This window comes from Bos taurus, chromosome 13 (genome assembly GCF_002263795.3).
Source record: "Bos taurus isolate L1 Dominette 01449 registration number 42190680 breed Hereford chromosome 13, ARS-UCD2.0, whole genome shotgun sequence".
NCBI classification, from domain to species: Eukaryota; Metazoa; Chordata; class Mammalia; order Artiodactyla; family Bovidae; genus Bos; species Bos taurus.
This window is the reverse complement of record NC_037340.1, coordinates 26591864-26614055: the sequence shown is the minus strand read 5'-3', so window position 1 is coordinate 26614055 and position 22192 is coordinate 26591864. Positions and strand designations below refer to the sequence as shown.

At 37.9% G+C, this 22192-nt stretch overlaps 1 protein-coding gene across 5 annotated transcripts in view; it reads right to left on the bottom strand.

Annotated features, from left to right (window-relative positions):
- MYO3A (myosin IIIA) overlaps positions 1 to 22192 on the bottom strand; it is a 169853-nt gene that overhangs the window by 47472 nt on the left and 100189 nt on the right. For all 5 annotated transcript variants that reach the window (XM_059892920.1, XM_059892919.1, XM_025000993.2 and 2 more), the window contains exons 18-22: positions 21231 to 21357; positions 16408 to 16618; positions 14587 to 14734; positions 2521 to 2674; positions 1085 to 1173 (exon numbers count right to left, since the gene is read on the bottom strand). In XM_059892920.1, coding sequence (XP_059748903.1) covers positions 1085 to 1173; positions 2521 to 2674; positions 14587 to 14734; positions 16408 to 16618; positions 21231 to 21357 — 729 coding nt within the window. The remainder of the gene's footprint in view (positions 1 to 1084; positions 1174 to 2520; positions 2675 to 14586; positions 14735 to 16407; positions 16619 to 21230; positions 21358 to 22192) is intronic.

The following is a 22192-nucleotide window of genomic DNA, read 5'->3' as shown; positions in this document are numbered from 1 at the left end:
CTTTAGAAGGTAATGAGGGTTAAAAGAGGTTTAAAGGTGATGCCCTAAGCCCACAGGACTGGTGTTCTTATGATAAAAGGAAGATATCTACACAGGAGATCTCTTTCTCTTCCTTACATGTACGTAGAGAAAAGGCTATATGGAACATAGAGAGAAGGCAGCCACCTGCAAACCAGGAAGAGAGGCCTCACAAGATACCAGATCTGCTGGCCCCTTGATCTTGGACTTCTAGTCTCCAGAACTGTGAGCAAATACAATTTCTATTGTTTAGGACACCCAGCCAGAGGTATTTTTGTTATGGCAGCCCAGAAGACTAATATAGTTAAAAACAACTGGATAAAATCATAGGAAATCTTTAATGATTGTTTTAAAGGAGACTTATTTATAAAATCGTGTGCTGAAAATCATGAGAAAGGTTATAACTAAAATATTTAAGGTAGATTTTGCTTTCAATGACAAAAGTCTGGAACGTTGACTGACACAGAAGTTCTATTAGACTAGAATTCTTAGGGTTCTAGCCGTTATTCTATTTGTTTATGTATTTCTATGAATTCCCCTTCTTGATTTGAATATCTTCTTAGTCCTCCAATATTTATAACATCATTGTGAGTGAAAGATCTGTTATTCTCTACAGAAGGAATGGAAACCGTCTTCTGGGCGCAGGACAACATATCTGAGGTTTGCTCTGGTATAGGAAAGTGTATCCGTCAGTGCATAAACATTGCTTCCTCTAACTGCATGCCAGTCCATAAGCTAATCCTATCTAATTAATCAGCTCAGTTATCTGGCCATACCTTCTGCCTGGTACCTTCTCTTGTTGGGAAGGAGGAGAGACAAAGGCTGCAGTGGACAGAGAAGCATCTCAAGTCTGAAGAAGGCAATTTATATAAAAGGTTCCCAGTTATCATTAAAAGAAGGGAAAACTGCCAGCCAACTGCAGCCCAAGCCAGATCTTAGGATCAGAAAGATGGATTCTTTATCTCATTATAACTATCTGTAAATACTTGGGGCCAAAATTTTCATAGCTTTATTATTCAACAAAAGACTAAAGAGAACCTCAGTTATAGTGCTTCAGAGTTCTTACCTTTCCTGCATAATGGTGAATTCCAAAACTAAGCTCCATTCTTTTAGGTCTCCAGAAGTATTGTGATTTCAGATTACCTTCAAATTTTTCTGTAGAAAAAAATTTAACTCCAAGATTAAGCATGTTGGAATGTCTCAAAAAATACTGATTGATAGAATCTTCTCTTTCACCATAAAATGGAAAATGTGCCGTGAAAAAACTGAAAATTCGATATAACTACTACATGTAGATTTGTAATATAAATGGTAAGGTAAAACTCGAGATCATGAATTTTACCATTCCATTACGATTACAGTAATGGAATGGTACTATTGCACAGCTGCTGCTGCTGCTGCTAAGTTGCTTCAGTCATGTCTGACCCTGTGCGACCCCATAGACGGCAGCCCACCAGGCTCCGCCATCCCTGGGATTCTCCAGGCAAGAACACTGGAGTGGGCTGCCATTTCCTTCTCCAATGCATGAAAGTGAAAAGTGAAAGTGAAGTCGCTCAGTCGTCTCCGACTCTTAGCGACACTATGGACTGCAGCCCACCGGGCTCCTCCGTCCATGGATTTTCCAGGCAAGAGTACTGGAGTGGGGTGCCATTGCCTTCTCCGCTACTGCAGAGCAGCAGTACTCAAACCTTGCCAAGCATCAGAATCACCTGGAGGGTTTGTTAAAATAGACTGCTGGGTCCCACCTCCAGAGCTTCTGACTCAATAGGTCTTGGAGTGGGATCCAAGAATTAACATTTCTAGCAAGTTCCCAAGGGGGATGCTGATGTCCCCGGTCTAGAGACCACACTCTAAGAACAGAGGAAAGAAAAAACCAAGTACTTGAGATTGTCCAGAGAGCTTTGTGAAACACAACTGGATGTGAAACCATGAGCCTAGACATTTGGTATTTTGTCTCTCTTTTCTCTAAGAGGAGCTATAGGTTATTATTGATTACAAAGGAAACACAATAGGATCATAAAGGAAGTTCTACAATAATTTTACCAACACAAGATCTCTGTTATTTCATGTCATGGAAGGTACATTTTAACATCAAAATCAAGTGACTAGTATGAAATGATTTCCCCACAACTTTGGGGTTATTTTCTTTTCCATCTATCTCTTTTCCATTTTGAGAGCTGTCCTTTCGCCCTGCCCTTCCATTTCTAACTTTGGGCTGGATGATCTCTAGGGTCATTTCTAACATAAAATCCTATAGTCAGGGCTCTACCATAATATAAGGTGAAGTTGAATATGGAAATTTGTTTATCACTAAATATTTCACCCTATTATAAACATTCACTGGTCCAGGTATTAGATCAAAAGCCTCTTCTTTAAAGTTACATGTCCAGTCTTTGTCACAGCAATATTCTACTAACTTTAAAAATAAAAATAAAAAAACATTCATAATTACATGACTGCATTACCTGAAAACTATTTGGACATACTGAATTTAAAACCCACCTATAAGAGTTTGGTCTGTGGCCTTGGGAAATCTACTTTCTTCATCAAGGAGGGACAGTAAACCCATTGGCTTCTGCAGAAACATGTCTAGGAGAGGCCGGTTATCTTCATATTCAATAACTCTAGCATCAATATCTTCATTTAGGTATTCATTCTATAATGGGACATGACAGGCATAGAAATACTTAAAATTTTGTGAACAATATGTAAACTGGCAGAAATTACCTAAAATTCTGCTCTACATATAAAAAATTGCTCCCTATGACCTTGCCCTTAAACTGAGGGTATCATTTTATTTCTCTCTCTCCAGATGTGCTAATTCATTAAAGTCAGCACTGTTGATATTCAGGGTAGCCATAAAAAGTTTCTATTCCATGTATTAGAATTCCCTCTATTAGAATCTCAAGCTTTCCAGACATGGGGGACTATGTTGCTAGTGAGCTGTAATAAAATTATGTTACATAATTTCTTCTGTTAATTTTTTTTTGACGTGAACTGTTTCTTAAAGTCTTTATTGAATTTGCTACAATATTGCTTGCTTTTATGTTTTGGTTTTTTGGCTGTGAAGCACATGGGATCTGGGCTCCCTGATCAGGAATGGAACTGGCACCTCTTGCATTGGAAGGCAAAGTCCCAAACGCTGAACCACCAGGGAAGTCCTCAAGAATTGACAGAATATTAATTAGGTATATCTTAGGGTCACATTTCCCCCAATTTCAGCCTTTTATCTAACTTCAGCAATCTCTCAAGAACATCACTTTTCAATCATGATGACAGTTGCATTATTTGGGATGAACAACTGTGGGTCACAGGAGCCACTGATGGATGAAGAACCAACAACATGCAGGTTCCCATCTGGGCTCTGCCACTTAACTAGCCACCTGTCCTTCGGAGTTTTCTTCCTCTTAGACATCCATTTTTTCATCTACTAAATAGAAGTAACAATCTCCATCTAACAAAGTAAAAATACCTGGTACACTAGTAACCATTTGTGGTTGCGTATACTGTAATGTCCGGAGAAGGCAATGGCACCCCACTCCAGTACTCTTGCTTGGAAAATCCCATGGACAGAGGAGCCTGGTAGGCTGCAGTCCATGGGGTCGCTGAGAGTCGGAGACGACTGAGCGACTTCACTTTCACTTTTCACTTTCATGCATTGGAGAAGGAAATGGCAACCCACTCCTGTTCCTGCCTGGAGAATCCTAGGGACAGGGGAGCCTGGTGGGCTGCCATCTATGGGGTCGCACAGAGTCGGACACGACTGAAGCGACTTAGCAGCATACTGTAATGTCAAATGCATAAAATAAAAACAATAAACAATAACTACTGGAAGATGGTAGTACCAGCACAACATAGATGCCGATAATCTAGTTTACAAAAGGGACGGGAAGAAGCATGCTGCAGCTCTGCTTCTGTGACTTTTGCCTTCACTCTTCGTCCTTCCCCACCCCCAGTGCTGCAGTCTGTTAAGAGACGACCTCTGACCTCCGACCCTTAGAGACACTTACATGGAAGGTACATACCAGGTCTCAGGTTCTAAAGCAGCTATTGCTGGGGAAGCATAACAGATAATCACTGTCTGGGGCAGAACGTTCTCCATTCACAAACTCAAGTCACATGCTATTTTCATTACTATTTTAATATATTCTTGAATATATATATATATTTATTCAATATATTCAATAATATATTGAATATATTACTCAATAATATATTCTTGAATATAAATATTTTCATTGAACACTTTATAATAAAGCACTGTGATGGATGATAAAGAGATATTTAAAATGAAGTCCCAGTGGATTTAAGATAAACTGAGTGATTAGTAAATAACTACCTAAAATGCAAGGTAACACAGGTTATATAAGTGCTATGTACAGAGTGAAAAAGTTGGCTTAAAGCTCAACATTCAGAAAACTAAGATCATGGCATCTGGTCCCATCACTTCATGGGAAATAGATGGGGAAATAGTGGAAACAGTGTCAGACTTTATTTTGGGGGGCTCCAAAATCACTGCAGATGGTGACTGCAGCCATGAAATTAAAAGATGCTTACTCCTTGGAAGGAAAGTTATGACCAACCTAGATAGCATATTCAAAAGCAGAGACATTACTTTGCCAACAAAGGTCCGTCTAGTTAAGGCTGTGGTTTTTCCTGTGGTCACGTATGGATGTGAGAGTTGGACTGTGAAGAAAGCTGAGCGCCGAAGAATTGATGCTTTTGAACTGTGGTGTTGGAGAAGACTCTTGAGAGTCCCCTGGACTGCAAGGAGATCCAACCAGTCCATCCTGAAGGAGATCAGTCCTGGGTGTTCATTGGAAGGACTGATGCTGAAGCTGAAACTCTAGTACTTTGGCCACCTCATGCGAAGAGTTGACTCATTGGAAAAGACTCTGATGCTGGGAGGGATTGGGGGCAGGAGGAGAAGGAGACAACAAAGGATGAGATGGCTGGATGGCATCACTGACTCAATGGACATGAGTTTGGGTAGACTTTGGGAGTTAGTTGGTGATGGACAGGGAGGCCTGGAGTGCTGTGATTCATGGGGTCACAAAGAGTCGGACACGACTGAGCGACTGAACTGAACTGAACTGATGTACAGTGTACTACAAGGGGTTCTGAGAAAGAGAATTTATCTGGGATCTTGGTGGAAGAATTTAGCCCATGGCAGGTGGGGCATTTAATATGCAAATCTTCTAACCACTGCTTTTAGAGCCTTATAAAATTAAAATCACAGTTCGAGTGTCACCAGGAAAAAAATAAACATGTATTGTTAAATACAACAAAACCTTAATACATAAAAATGAGGCAGAACCCACTGCTCTGAGAGGTAGATCACCTGAAAGACGTCCAGTTTTCCCAGTACGAAAAAATGGAAACTTACAAAAAATGGAAACTGTGAAATGAAGTTTCACAGCTTTTTCATTGGAAGGTAACCTTGAGAGATGTACACAGACCTAGAATTACTTGACTGTCAGGCACATTATGCTGACAGCAGATTATAGCTTAAATGGCAACTGCAAAGTTCAAAGAGGCTTTGTATGTTTTCTGCCGAAAGCTTGCAAGGTTAAGGTCTAAACCAATGCATTTTTCACTTCTATTTGCTTGTGTCAAAATCCACTGACTGCTTTGGTGGCAGGTTACACAGAGCAGAGATGAGGAACTTGGAAAACAATGGACTGAGACTTTTAAGACACTGGTTAGTATCTCCAGCATGATGCAGGAAAAAAATGCTGTTAGGATTTACAAAGCGCTCTTAGTAAAATGATTATGCCTAAAACAACATGTTATGTATTCTTATAGCTGTTATGGTCTCTAAACATTGGTGTTTTTAAGTATATGTGGAAATATGTAGCCCATATAACTACTCAGAAAGTCCTCTGTTATGCCCTGTATATTAAAAATACCTTCAAAGAGGATGACTAGAGGGGTTTTTTTTGATGTTTATTTATTTATTTGGCTGTGCTGGGTCTTAATTGTGGCATGTGGGATCTAGTTCCCCAACTAGGTATTGAACCCAGGTCCCCTGCACAGACAGGACAGAGTCTTAGCCACTGGACCACCAGGGAAGTCCCCAGCGGAGTTATTAACTACAGTAAAGCTGAGCTGTTCAGCATATAAAATCCCTACTCTGTTCAGGTGCCCCAAATTCCTTTTGAAAAAGGGATCATTCTAAATACATATCAAGGAGAAAGGAAGTGAGAAGTTGTGTTAGAAAACTTCATGCCTGAGATAAGATTTCCTTGTTTTGCAATGAATTTTGAGTGTGAGGTGTGGACAGACAGAGTAGAAAGGCTATGGAAGATGCATCCACAGCTACGGCCTACACCGCAAGCTTAAATATTTTGGGTCAAAATGTCACCCCAGGAGAGACTCAAGATTCCTACACTGTCCTCAGACTCACACAGCAGCGTAGAGGGGTGGCTACCGTTAATAGATAGAGCCATGTATATTTAGGGGTACGTGGGACCAGGGAAGGTAGAAATAAAGATGAAAAAGGTAGCAGTCCTGTCCTCTGCATGCGTGCTAGGTCGCTTCAGTTGTGTCCAACTCTTTGCAACCCTATGGACTGTAGCCTGCCAGGCTTCTCTGTCCATGGGATTCTTCAGGCAAGAATAGAGACATGGGGTGGGTAGCCGTGTCCTCCTCCAGGGGGTCTTCCTGACCCAGGGATTGAAGCCACATCTCCTGCGGCTCCTGCACTGCAGGATTCTCTGCCACTGAGACATCCAGGCCCTTAGGGTACAGGAAGAATGCTCTCTGCCTTTCCATTTCAACCTTTAAGTTACACCCTCGGGCTCCTCTGTTTTTTCTATATTCTCTTTTCCAGTTGTTGCTTCTACGAGATCTGTATCCTTCCTGTTCGGGAGTCTCTACGATGTCCCGCTGTCACAGTCTCTGTTGCTGCGGCTGCCACCTGCCTCAGTACTACCATCTTCTTCACTGTCCTTCCTTCCTGATGTAGGTTGACTCTCCTTGGCCTTTCATCTGAAAATACTCTTTCTCTCTCTCTCTTTTTCCTCCCTTCCTTCCTCTCTCCCTTCTTCCTTCTTCCTTTCTTTCAATGAGATGGAGCATGTTTTCTTCTGTATGAGAGAATACTTTGTTCGGTTCCTGGTTCTTTTCAACTTTATTTGTTAATGAGAAGATGCTTGGGTGGGTATCAGACATCTGGATTCAGTCCTGGCTTTGTTTAATCAGCCTGTAACACTGGTCAAGTCGCAGGGAGTCATTTGTATCTATGAACTGTATAAATGATCTACTTAGGTTTCTTCTGGTTTTAACATTTCAAAATGTTGACACTGCCTGAATGTGTTGTAAAACTTAATAGATAAATGAATGTGTTGTTGACAGAACATTTGCAGGGGGAAAGAGGCCACACATATACATTTATTCCCTGACATCTGTCTTTTAGTAAAAGAATTCTTACTCACCAACTGCTCATATAAGTGTACATATTCATGAAAATGTTGCCCATGTGGAAAGAAACCATTGAGAAGTTATTCATTCTAAGAGAGAATGAAAACCCTTATACGTTGAAAATCTGTGATTTTGCATGTTATCAGTACTCGAGGTGAATTAAGTACATTTATTAAAGTGAAAAAAGAAATTTTGCCACTTTTTATGCTGAACTAATTTCAAACTAACAGAAAAGTGGCAAGAATGGTACAAAGAACTTCTATGTATCCTTTTCTAGCCTTTTACTGCGTTTGCTTTATCATTTGCTCTCTTTCTATATATACATATTATTTTTAGTTATAATATTTTACTGAAATAACTTTTTAAAAAACTAAAAATAAAGAAAGCAAAGTGGCAAATATGCATGCTGTAAAAATCTAAATAAAATTTGTGATTGGAAATATATTTCTTTCAGTATTTTCTATTCAAAGCTGATATCAATGGTCCTGCTCATTTTTACATTAATGATTATAGCAAGCCAAAGGGAATATTGATCATCATTAATTTGAGATGACATAAGTCTTTAATTCAGAATTTGACAAGTAACCTAATGAGGCAATATTTTGGATAATTCCTAATAAAATATATATATTATATTTTACATATATTTCCCTGGTAGGTCAGACAGTAAAGAATCTGCCTGCAATGCAGGAGACCAGGGTTTGATCCCTGGGTCAAAAGATCCCCTAGAGAAGGGAATGGCATGCCACTCCAGTATGCCTGCCTTGAAAATTCCATGGACAGAGGAGCCAGGCTACAGTGTATGGGGTTGCAAAGAGTCAGACACAACTGAGAGACTAACACACACATGATGAATTTTGTAGAAAGGAGATTTAAATGATGTTCCATAGAATGGCTCCTTTTTTTTTTTTTCTGAAAAAAGAGCTGTACAATATATTTTGAAATTTATGCTTTATTGACTATGCCAAAGCCTTTGACTATGTGGATCACAATAAACTGTGGAAAGTTCTGAAAGAGATGGGAATACCAGACCACCTGACCTGCCTCTTGAGAAATCTGTATGCAAGTCAGGAAGCAACAGTTAGAACTGGACATGGAACAACAGACTGGTTCCAAATAGGAAAAGGAGTATGTCAAGGCTGTATGTTGTCACCCTGCTTATTTAACTTCTATGCAGAGTACATCATCAGAAACGCTGGGCTGGAAGAAGCACAAGCTGGAATCAAGATTGCCAGGAGAAATATCAATAACCTCAGATATGCAGATGACACCACCCTTATGGCAGAAAGTGAAGAGGAACTAAAAAGCTTCTTGATGAAAGTGAAAGAGGAGAGTGAAAAAGTTGGCTTAAAGCTCAACATTCAGAAAACGAAGATCATGGCATCTGGTCCCATCACTTCATGGGAAATAGATAGGGAAACAGTGGAAACAAAGTCAGACTTTATTTTGGGGGGCTCCAAAATCACTGCAGATGGTGATTGCAGCCATGAAATTAAAAGATGCTTACTCCTTGGAAGTAAAGTTATGACCAACCTAGATAACCTATTGAAAAGCAGAGACATTACTTTGCCAACAAAGGTCCGTCTAGTCAATGCTATGGTTTTTCCAGTGGTCATGTGTGGATGTGAGAGTTGGACTGTGAAGAAAGTTGAGCGCAGAAGAATTGCTGCTTTTGAAGTGTGGTGTTGGAGAAGACTCTTGAGAGTCCCCTGGACTGCAAGGAGATCCAACCAGTCCATTCTAAAGGAGATCAGCCCTGGGATTTCTTTGGAAGGAATGATGCTAAAGCTGAAACTCCAGTACTTTGGCCACCTGATGTGAAGAGTTGACTCATTGGAAAAGACTCTGATGCTGGAAGGGATTGGGGGCAAGAGGAGAAGGGGACGACAGAGGATGAGATGGCTGGATGGCATCACCAACTCAATGGACGTGAGTTTGAGTGAACTCCGGGAGTTGGTGATGGACAGGGAGGCCTGGCGTGCTGCGATTCATGAGGTCCTAAAGAGTCGCACACAACTGAGTGACTGAACTGAACTGAACTGAAGTTTCATCTAGTCACTCTTTTTATATGGTACCTATCCTTGAAAAGTGTTTAAAAGCCATAAAGGCTTTAACAAATTTATATTTCATTGACAGGCACTGGTTTAGGATAAGGAGACATTTGATTTAGGAATTCAGACATGTAATTTTCTATACACCAGGATCTCTTTCACCTTAAACAATTTATCCTTTACTGTCATGTTTCAGTCTTCACCAAAAAATGTTTTTCAGTTTGTCAATATTGTGCTCTACCCTCACATGTAGAAAACTATAGTAGCTGTATACAGATTTATGCTCCTAACTGTCTATCTCATTCAACAATATTTTTAATCATAATTAAAATATTTTAAAAATATTATCAAAATAAGTACCACACATACCCACATCACAGGGCGTGACCCACTTCCTTGATGCAGGGTGCTGACCCACTTCCTTGATGGAAGAGAAACAGTGTGCATCATGCGTGAGGGGTGGGAAGGACCAGGAGTCCAGAAAGCAGCCTGCGAGAGCCAGAGGGAAAAGGCATTTTGCTCACAGCCAGGAGAGGCTTCAGGGATGCGCCACGTGCATCCACTCATTTAGGTACCAGCTTCCATACTTAGGGCTTCCCTAGTGGCTCAGACGGTAAAGAATCTTCCTGCAATGCAGGAGACCTGGGTTCGATCCCTCGGAAAGATCCCCTGGAGAAGGGAAAGGCAACCCACTCCAGTATTCTTGCCCGAGAGGATGCCATGGACAGAGGAGCCTGGCGGGCTACAGTCCATGGGGTAGCAAAGAGTTGGACACGACTGAGTGACATGTGTGTGTGTGTGTGTGCGCGTGCATGCGCGTGTGTTCCATACTCAGTAGGTGAGAAGTTTAAGGAACATCTGGTGTGATCTCAAACAGCAGCCGAAAATTTGGCCAACCATTTATAAAGGAAGATTTGTTGTATACCAAGGGTTTCTTCAGTGAACAGGCTGTCAATGCCGATAAGGAAAATGCCTATAAAACGGCCTTTATCCCTTGGAGACCACACAGAACACAAATGCCACTACCACTAAACACAAGTGGTGTGACAGGGGGAAAAGCCGGATATAAAATAAAAATTCACACTTTGCAAGCAAAACAATTTGAAACGTATAAGGGGTCTATTTTTTATCGGCTGATTGATTCTTTTTACTTTATGATGCTAAAAAAAGTGGAAAATGTAGATACTATATAATTAATGAATTTTTGTTCTTTGCAGTTGCCACAATTATGTGTTGGAGCCCACATCCAAATCCTCAAAAGCTTTAAACTTTAGAATATGAACAGCTGGAGATAAAATTCATACACATCACACTCTGAGATAAGTCACTTATTGCATTTATTGCTTCCATTATGTGCTGTAAATAGCTTCCTGCTTATAAAATGACTTCTGACTTTTAATTTTAAACCCATGGGTACATATATGAATCACATATGCATATTATATATAGAAACCTATCCTTTAGAGAAACAACTATTAATAGCTCACTTTAAAAACCAACTCTAGTTTGGTTAATAGAAAAATGTGCTAATGGATCAGAAAGCTTATCCCCATCAATAGGCATATGAGGAAGTACAGTGGATCTTCAGGATTCTAGAACAATGCTTTGGAGCATCACACAAGAATTGAGTCTAAAGAACAATGGCATTTATTCCAATCCAAACTCATGCCCATGGGGGACTAATCCATGGTTGATATTCATTCTCTTTCATTTGAATTGTAAACTTCTAGGAAACAGACATCATTTCTTCTTGTCTGTACCACAATGATTATACCACAGTGCACAATTAAACGAACAAAACCCATCACTACAACACCAGTCTGATTCTGACTTGAAGAGAACTTCAAGCTTTCTATCACTCTTTGCCTACTGTTGAGCTCCCTTCCACATGGAAGAAAATTGGAAAATAAGCAAAAACAAACCCCAAAGAAGCAAAATCTTGGCTACAAATTACCATGGAGACTCACTGTGAGGGCTATTACAAAAAGCTGCCTCCCTTAGTAGAAATGCTCTCTTTATCTGTGGTAACCAATACACAGCTACGTAAGCATTTCTCAGTTATAAATTTTGCCTTCACAGGGAAGTGACAGAATGAAAGGAAAAGGAAAAAAAAAAAAAACCCAATCAGGTGCACCCACATGTTAAAATCAACAGAATCCCTGACTACTCCTGTGTCCACCAGATCACAAATTCACTGACCGGGTCACTCAGCTGCCAGTGTTTGGTCCATAAGATCATGAAGTAGGGATTCTGGGGTCCTTACCCCATGATGGCACTTGAAAGGATTGGGAATGGCCTTAATTCCTCAAAATGCTTTGCATAATCCTGGATTTTAGTCGCATTTTTAATTTGCTGGAGCAATTTTGAATTGATTTTGTCTTGAAAATCTCTCAAGGATATTTTTTTAAAAGTCATGTAACAGGAGTTTCATTTGTGCAAGCCCAAACACAAAAGAATTAAAAGCATTAGGATGATAAATGAAATTCAAGGCTATCAGTCAAAGTGAACCATAAACTAACATTCTATTAAAAGTGAAAAGCAAATAATTGTTGAAAGATATACACTGGGTTAAAGGCTAGTTCCAATAAGACCAGGTTCTAAGCTTAATCCCTCAAAGAGAAGACTAACAGAAGCCTACCAACACACATTATTAATTAATTAAGCAGACAGGAAATGCATGAAGATGTACCAGATCCCATGAAGCAGGTAACCTGAATAGATTCCTATCAAAAAGTCCAAATCACCCCCTGCCACCACAAGTTTACTTATTTCAATTTTTGGTTAGCATTGATGCTGTGAACACTGTGAATCATTAAAGCAAGATGATATTGATTTAATAAATATTCATTGAGCATTTGCTCTATGTCAGGCTCTGAAGATATAAAAGGAATTAATACATAATTGCTCAAGGAGCTTTCAGCCTAGTGAAAGAGAGCAAAAACAAAAACCAAATATTGTGCTGTCAAATGTCACATGTTTTTACTGGAGCATAAAGGAGGAAGGAATAAGAAAAGTCTCAATGGGGACTTCCCTGGAGGTTCAGTGGTTAAGACTTCACACTCCCAGTGCAGGGGGCCTGGGTTCCACCCCCTGGTCAGGGAACTAGATCCCACATGTTGCAACTGAGAGTCTGCATATCACAACTAAAGTTCTTGAATGCCGCAACTAAAATAGAAGATCTGCAGCAACTAAGACTTGGCTCGGTCAAATAAATACTTAAAAAAGAATATAAGTCTCACTGTGTTTTTTCAGCAAGCTGGTGGTTTGAGATGCCATTCTCTGAGAAAGAATATAAGTGGGAGGGAAAAATGAATTCAATTCTGGATCAAGTTCTGGAAGTTGTCCTTGCAGGAGGAGGATCAAAGAGGCATGGGGTTACAGATGGGGACTGCAGCATCTCTAGGACATAGGGAGTAGCTGAAGTATTGGAAATAGATTCTTGCCTAGTGAATATTAGAAGATACCAAGGATAGAACTTTTTGGGAGCTAGCATTTAGGGCAGTAATTCTCAACCTTGGCTGTACTCAGTTGGACTAGACTGGGAACCTTTAAAATACTAGTGATAGCTCAGTCTCATCCCGAGACATCTGACTTAAATAGACTGGGACAGGATCTGGGCACTGGAATTTTACCCAAGTGATTCTAAGATGCAGCCACGGTTAAGAACCACTGATGTACGGGTTGGTGCAGGAAGAGTAAAAAAAGGAAATCATCAAAGAGGAAGAGAAACAGAAAGCGTGTTAGGGATGCCCAACGCAGGGAAATAGGAATCTGTCAACAGGGTTGAAGATACAGAAAGACCAACGTGGAGACTAAAATGTTTCTGATTTTAGTGACTGATGAGATTAAGAAGGGCCATTCCTACACAGTAGTCAGATGCTATGGACTCAATGTACCCAGGTGGGGAAGAAATCAATATATTACAGTGAATGTTGAATATGCTTTCATGGACCTTGATTGTGAAGGGAAGAGAGAGGGTCATGGCTACAGACATAAGCAGGCTCAAGAAGGTTTTGTTTCTAAAGACTTCAAAAGATTTCACTGTATAACTAAGCTAAAGGATGGCACTAATGGAGAGGCATGGAGAAGCGGTGAAAGGGAGAGGGTGAGAGAAACAAGAATCTGGGGTGGATGAGAGCTGTGCAAATACAGACAAAATTTTAAATTCTTGCCCTTTTTATTAAAAAAAAAAAACTTTTATTTTGTATTGGGGTAGAGCCAATTAACAATGTTAAGACAGTTTCAGGTAAACAGTGGAGAAACTCAGCCCCATGAAATGTCACAATCTAAACATTTTCTGTGCAACCACTGTTTTCAAAATGTGATTTCAAAGTAAATTTGCAACAAAGCTAAGTATTTTGAATAAAAAAAAAATCCATGTACCTCTAGTTTATTTCAAATTTAAACAAAAACTTCAATTTTAAGTTGAACACACAACCATATAACAGTAAACACACAACAATATAATATTACTTAAAGGAAAAATGACATGCTAAATGATATAAAATATGACTATTTCTTTTAGGCTTGATTAACTAAATAATTTTAATATTACATTTTTGCCAAATGCAGTTCAAGTAACACTCTGATTTTTGAAGCTGAATCATAAATTACTTATTGTACTCTGACAAAATTACCATCTCATGGTGTTTACATCAAATCCATTATCTTGTGCTCTGTTGCTTAGCAACCTGAATTTTGAAGTTTAATGCATTTTACGTGGGTATTTAAATTCCAAACAGAATTTCAGCTTTGCAGTCTACAGAAAGAAATCCCTAGACACATCTTCTTACTTAAATTTCCAAATTTCCTTTGTTTGCAAGGGCTCAGATATGCTAAGTTTTGGAGAAGAGTCCAGCCATTTTTGGTGGAGCACATTCAACATCACATATCAAGACAAACTAAATGCATACCAGCTTTTTAGCTTGTTTTTGTTTTTACTAGGAGCATGGAGCAAAGGAAATCTTTTTGTAGACTTTAATAAATGTTTCAGGCTTTCAATCTATGATTTAGATCCCACTTCACAGTACAATTCTCCACAGAATACACACACTGCATGCATGTATACTATATATAACAAAGCATCTCAACTCACCTGTTCCCAGGTGAACACGTGTTGGTTGAAATAAAACTGAATTTGTTCATTTGCAATGTTAATGCACAGCTGCTCAAAGGAATTTTTTTTGAAATTTTCAAAGCCAAATATATCCAGAATGCCAATGCTTAGTTCATCACCATTGACACTGGAAAATTAAAGAGGTATCATTTTGAGCTTTTATTTACTTTCTTAGGAGGTAATTGAAAGCAGGGTATCTCTGAGTCACTTTTGTGATTTAGCTAAGAAACTATATATTATTAGAACACAAGAGTGAAAATTTTCTTAACTGAAAAAGTTTCCCTCCATAGAACATAAAGTAGCTAGCATTCGTTTTAAGATGTAGACAGTATAATATTCTCCCTGTACTTCAGAAACTATTTCCATACTATCTTGAATACTTAAACAAAATAAACTTTTTGCCCTATAGGTTTATAAAGAAAAAAATCACAGCCCTGAGTGAGTCATGAATCACATGGAAAACCTACCGAGCACTCAGAATACATCATGACTCTGTTCAATAAAAGCCATACCAGAAAAGCAAAAACTCTGTGAAAGAGCATTTTGTCTCTCATTTTAGGACAATTAAAATGTCCTGTAAAAATATTTTACTTAAAGAATGGTTATTTGTTTTTGAATTATTCACTTGTCATTTTTAAAACAGAACTCACAGTAACCTGGAGAAAGTTATAAATATATATTAATTTATTTTATAATACAATACTTTAAAATACAATTAAATACTATTTTACAATTCAATATTCCAGATGTGTTCTTTCCCCTGCTCCTTCACAAAGGTTATCTCTGTTCGTTGATTTTGAGGGACAGATAGTCAAGAATGTTATTACTCCATGTTCTTAAGTTGCTTGAACAGTTTGAATGGTGTGGTGTTTATTGTAATGGAAAAATAACAATGAATTGCAGGCCTGAAATGTGTATAAAATGGTCTTTTATGCATAGTAAGCAGCTGCGAATGAGATGACCTTAAGGTAGAAATCTATCTTGTCCTTCACTTACCAATTTCTAAAGATTGTATGATTTACAGAATAAAGCTGTGGATGTAAATGTAAAGATATATCTCTGCATAATCCCTGGTGTATAGACAGGCCATAGATTTATCTTATATTTTACATTGGTTATGGTCACATAACACTACTGCTTGTACCTTGTCACTTACCAGTTTATCTAGAGCATTTCTGAACCAAATTTCATTGGAGGTCATACCCTTGCTGGGTTAAAATATGAATAGAAAGTTTTCCAGGACTTTCCTGGTAGTCTACTGGTTAAGACTCTGCACTTCCAGTGCATGGGGGTTCAGGTTCAATCTCTGGTTGGGCAACAAAGACCCCACATGCCATGCAGTGCAGCCAAAAAATAAATAAATAAGATAATATAATAAATAAAAAAGAAAAAAAAGCTTTCTTTTGCCTTAAAGTTTTAATTCAACCCCTCAACACAAAGAACTGCTGAACGGACATTCTCTGCAAGTATAAAATGATATATAAGCTTCACAGTACACCTTCTAATTAGAAGAACATGTAAAATGATAGTAAGAAGTCACACTAAAAAAATCACTTTCTATTATGTTTATTCACATTGCTACAGTTTTTGTTCCAGCAGTTCTAAAAGTTTTACAGTCACATGGTGCAGTGAAGTGGTATATCATTAGGAAATAAAGCAGATCTACTAGAAATGTAACTTTAATAATTAAATGATACTAGTTAGAAACATCTTCAAAGGAACTCATAGAAAAATCAGTAAATTAGAAAGCAGATTTACATCACTTGACATTTGGGGAGCATGTTCTATGAAGATTTTTACCTGGGTGATGCCTCGTGCTTCAGTAAGCTATTAATGCGGTTGACTATCCAACTAAATAAGCGTCCATATAAAGTTTTAGCCATTGCGTCTCTGACATCAGTAGCCTTCTCTACAGTGTTGGGTCGTATGATGGTTTCTCCTCTAGTGACCACACAGTGGGAGGTGAGAGCTTCTTGCAGCTCATCTACTTGAATGCAAAGCAAAGAAGCAGCTAAAAATAAATAAATAAATAAACAGGTGTTGTTAGAAGACTTTATGACAATGAAGTCAGTCCCCAGAGAATGAAAATGTCTTAATTAAATGACACGAAATAAGCATGTGAGTGTTTTATAATATAAAAAGAAGCTCCTATTCAATAAGAGTTCTATGTCTCTTCTTGATTATCTTTCTCCACTTATCTACACTGGTTGGTTGCAGGCTGTCGTATAACATGGCACGACCCAAACCAAACTGACTGACAGAGCAACCGACTGCACAAGCCAGTGCTTGTTTAGGTTACGCCAAACATAATTTCACTAAGTTATGTTCAATAATTTAAAAACACAATGAAAACTTCTGTATCATTTGAATGTGATTATACAGACACATTTTCAAAATACAGAAATTAATTGTAAGGTTACCTAGACTTAAGGGATATATGCAAACAAATGTCTTTTAAGTAACATTTACAATATGGAAACAAGGGAGCATAAAATATTTTAACATTCATACATGTTTATCATACTACTTATCAGTTACATATGTCAATGACTAAAGTTTGTTAAAACTTGCTGCCTGAATATTTAATTCTTAATGATAATATCAGAGAACTTTTAAATGAATAATACTTAAACTCAGTGAACAAAACTCACTTTTAACATAATAAACATCCTTAACCAAACTATTACATGACAGATAGGCTAATTTCTCCAATTAGTTGTTCTCCTTTTAAAATATTTTGAATATTTTAAATTTACTTTTAGCACTTGGGAAAAGATATTTCTTGACTACGTGGCTAAAATTGTTGAGCCTAATCCCTACCTTCAAAGAAAACATTCTGTGTTTCTTTCCTCTTGGGCATGTTTATTGCCACTATTCTGCACATACATTTTAATATCTTAAGCATTTCCAATTTTGTTGAATAGTATTTTCTAGCATCATTTTATTTTGCTGCATAATATTCTGACATATATCTTAATGTATCAATTTTAAAATTGTTAGATGCTTAGGTTGCTTCCATATGGCCACAATTGTAAAGAATGTGAGGATAAATATTTTGGGCATGAATCTGTGTTCCTGTCTTGTATTATTTTCTTAACATAAATTGCCTAAATTTAGTAGTTGGTTCTGAGTGTATGTGTGTATATATATATATATGTAAAACATATATATAATGTTGAGATACACTACTGCTCTTCAAAAACTCTGAACCAATTTCAGTTAAATGAAAGATAAATAACTTCAATACAAGATCACAGACTCCAGAGATTATCATTTTTTAAATTTTATTTTATTTTTTAACTTTACAATATTGTATTTATATTATTTTTAAAAATAATGTTTTCTTCTTTCAATTTGTGCTTGGTTCCTAGAAAAGCTGAATACTTTCTTCTTTTCATATTTTTATTAGTGACTTGTTCTTACTTTGTAAACTGCCTCTTTTTTCATTGATATATTCATCTGTCCTAACAGATTTATAAGTTTAAAGAGAATAATGCTTTGATATATACATTGCAAGTATTTTTCTTCATGTTCATCTCATTGCAATTTATTTTCCTGCTTTTAGGGTGAAACTTTTAATTTTTATGTAGTCAAATACCTACTTAAAACTTACGTGTGATCTTCTCACATAAAGTCCTTCAAGTCTTTTCTCATCTCAGGATTATATAAATGCATTTTGTCCTGTACACTTATATATTTACTTATTTGCATTTATATTGATATACATTTGGAATTCCCTTTGTATGTGGTGTGTGAGAAGGATTCAAACCCCTCGTCTTTCAAATGGTCAGGCAGTTGCCTGTCTCTACAACACTAATTCCCTTGTGATTTGTAATGCCTTTTCCGGTAATTCTACTTAGCTCTGTTTCTGATTAATGTCTCCTACTTAGACTGGTACAGTTGTTTCTATTCCCCCATTATTCATTCATTTGACATGTTTATCTATTGAGCATCTACTGCATGGCAGGCATTTTACCTGGGGATACACTGCTAAGTAGAACACCTTGTAAGGCAAAGTTCTCATCTTGATGGTCTTCATCCAGAGGAAATGAGAAGCTAATCAAGAAGTACAAGTGGGAAGATAGAGGGAGGTGGGGAAAAGGAGAGGGGCAAGGAGCGGGAGAGGGAGACTGAGAGATCCCATGAATACATGTGGTAGGTGATTTCTGAATGAACTGTGAAGAACAGCCTGTAAAAGTTCAAGAATTAAGGTGGAATGAACCACTGGGTGGTCATTCAGTTTAGGTGAGAGGTGATATGTCTTGGATGAGAATAATGATGATGGAGATAAAAAGAAGAGACCATATTTGGGAGAGAGTTACAGAAGAGAAAGGACAAAACTGGTGCCCGACTGAAACTGTGCACCTGTAAAACCATCCAGAGCCACAGCCTTCATGTGCAGATAATTCCTTGTATCTTTAACTATAAATCATTTTCATGTAAATTAGTAAAATTTCTGTTTCCCATGAGTGGTTGTTTCAGAAAGTGGTTTAATTCATTTTAACTATATTAATATTAATCTTTGTGACCCATATGACTATCTCCCGCTCTATAAAAATAGGTTGTCAATCATCAAAATCATTGTTCAGTTTGGTGGTAATTTATGTACTATATCTACATCATAGCTTTATTGCAGCTCATTCTGTTGGTGCTGATAAGTCACCTAAATATGATCAGACAGTGAGGTTTGAATTTTATCATGGTGTTTTCTGGTTACTCCTTCCACTTCCGATAACCTAATATTGTATAGGCCAATTAAGTTTTCTTTATATAGGAAAAGACAGACAGGTTGCATCATTACATGCCAACCTCAGACACATCTGCTGTATTACCCAGCTGGTTCCAGACTCAGTATGATGAAGATGATAAAGATCTGCGGACAGGTTCAGACCAGGATGGTTTGGCATTCAGCTCTCTGAAATCACCCTAAAACATCTCATTCTGTTCATAAGTAAGTATAGATCAGAAAAAATATATACACAGTAAGTCTCCTACATATGAACCTTCAAGTTGCAAGCTTTCAAAGATGGGAGCTTGCATCTGATTCCAGAAAGGAACCAGAACCTGTGCCATCAACATCAGGCATAAGTGAAATTGCAGCTTGCCCTGTGTCTCCTATTGCTGATGATCCTTCATCCCTACCGCCTCCCAGCTCATCTCCCTCCTCCAGTCAGTAACTCTACTTGCCTGTTCACTCAGTGCCAACTCATGTATGCCTCCTGTACTGTACGGCTGTATTTTTCAAGATACCATACTGTAAGATTTAAAATGTTTTATTTTTTGCTTGCTTTTATGTAGTATATGGTGACTGCAGCCATGAAATTAAAAGATGCTTACTCTTTGGAAGGAAAGTTATGGCCAACCTAGATAGCATTTTCAAAAGCAGAGACATTACTTTGTCAACATAGGTCTGTCTCGTCAAGGCTATGATTTTTTCCAGTGGTCATGTATGAATGTGAGAGTTGGACTGTGAAGAAAGCTGAGCGCCGAAGAATTGATGCTTTTGAACTGTGGTGTTGGAGAAGACTCTTGAGAGTCCCTTGGACTGCAAGGAGATCCAACCAGTCCATTCTAAAGGAGATCAGCCCTGGGATTTCTTTGGAAGGAATGATGCTAAAGCTGAAACTCCAGTACTTTGGCCACCTCATGCGAAGAGTTGACTCATTGGAAAAGACTCTGATGCTGGGAGGTATTGGGGGCAGGAAGAGAAGGGGACGACAGGATGAGATGGCTGGATGGCATCACCAACTCGATGGACATGAGTTTGGGTGAACTCCGGGAGTTGGTGATGGACAGGGAAGCCTGGCGTGCTGCAATTCATGGGATCGCAAAGAGTCAGACACGACTGAGCGACTGAACTGAACTGAACTGAAGATAACTCTGATGGAATTATGAATAGAATGCACTTACAAACGCACTCTTGGAACAGAACTTGTTTGTATGTAGGGGACTTACTGTAAATTAAATTTTATATCATATTTCCCAGGTTACAAATGAAACTTTAACAGATCTGGAATTGTGGGGCATATGCCAATATTAAAAATAAAAATAGGGTATATTCTAAAAAAAAAAAGTTTGCCACAGGACAGTATCAGTGAGAAACTTTAAATTACTGAAATAATTCATTAAACTCAGTCAATATAAGTTGATTTGAAGCAAATACCATGATGTACTTTACTTGCATAGAAAATGACTCCAAAATGAACCAATCCAAGATGAATATGTATAAAACTCCATTCGGTACAAAAATAAATATTCAGATCTTTATTACTTATAAATGACAGAGATGTCAAATTTACACAATAACAACTTCAACTCTTTTTCAGATCAGTTTGCTAAATCTTAATTACGTTTTCTGTACTTTTACACTGAAATGTAAATAGCTCCTAAAATAGTCACGAAAGCCTAGTCTTTAGAAATGTTTCCTATAGTAATTGGCTAATTTGTAGACACGAAGATCTGTTTTAAACAGTGGACTCTGGAAACTTCACTTGATGCAAATTGAATCTGAGTATTCTTTTTTAGGGTTCCATAAACATACAACTGCCCCGATGTGACACTCTCACCATGTCATCAGATGTTTCTTAGGAGTTCAGTTTTGAATGGAAGATAATAAAACTCACAGTTCTCCAGAGCTGCATGATTCGAAATGTGGCTCTTGTCAATCTGGTGTTCAGTTGCCACAGAAGAAAATTCAATGTTTCCAACGTTCAAGATTGCAGCCAGTATACTGTATATACTTCCAAGTTGCTGAAATACAGCATGGAAAGGTTAGCAGCCCTCTCACCTTGAGAACAGCAAAGCAGTGACTGTGGCTGCAGACAGACCAGGGAAGTATCTACAGGCTCCAGCATAACAAGGTCATCCCATGGACGATGATGCCGAACTAAGAGAAGCCAACTGGCTTCCCTGGTCCTCTCATTTTGTTCAAATCATCAATGCTGGCTGAATTGCGACGTTCAAGAACTGTAACTTTTTATAATGTTGAATGAAGACAACTAGGTACCAAATTATTATTTTCAAATTATTATGAAATGACTAACTAAATGGGACTTCCATGCCCCTCCCATTCTGACTAAAACCAATTTTTAAAAATAAAATGTTTCATAGAAATTCACCACTTTGTGTGATGCTTTAAAATATTTTAAAATTTACTTCACAAATATTATTTTGTCATTTGGAAGCCCACAACTGATAATCCAAAGAAAATGTACTATATTATGATTTTAGACTGTCATAAAAAATATAAGGAAACTTAAAGCAGGGGGGAGAAAAGGCATTCTCATCTTTGACAAAAGACATATGACTCTGTGCAAAGGGAGACAAATAAAATTCCTGTCACGACATGATAAAAATTGCCTCTAAATGAGTTGACTCATAAAACTACTAATCATTTATTTTAAAGCTATGGCAAGAAAATGGCTTAGGGAATCACGTGTTTTTAAAAGTTTTAGAGTTTTCTAATTTGTGCTGTTTTTAGAGAATATTTTATTTTGATTCGCCTATCAATTTGCCTGGCGTGTGCTGAATCACAAATGCATAAGTAAACTAAATCCCAGGGATATTTAAAGGGACACATACACCA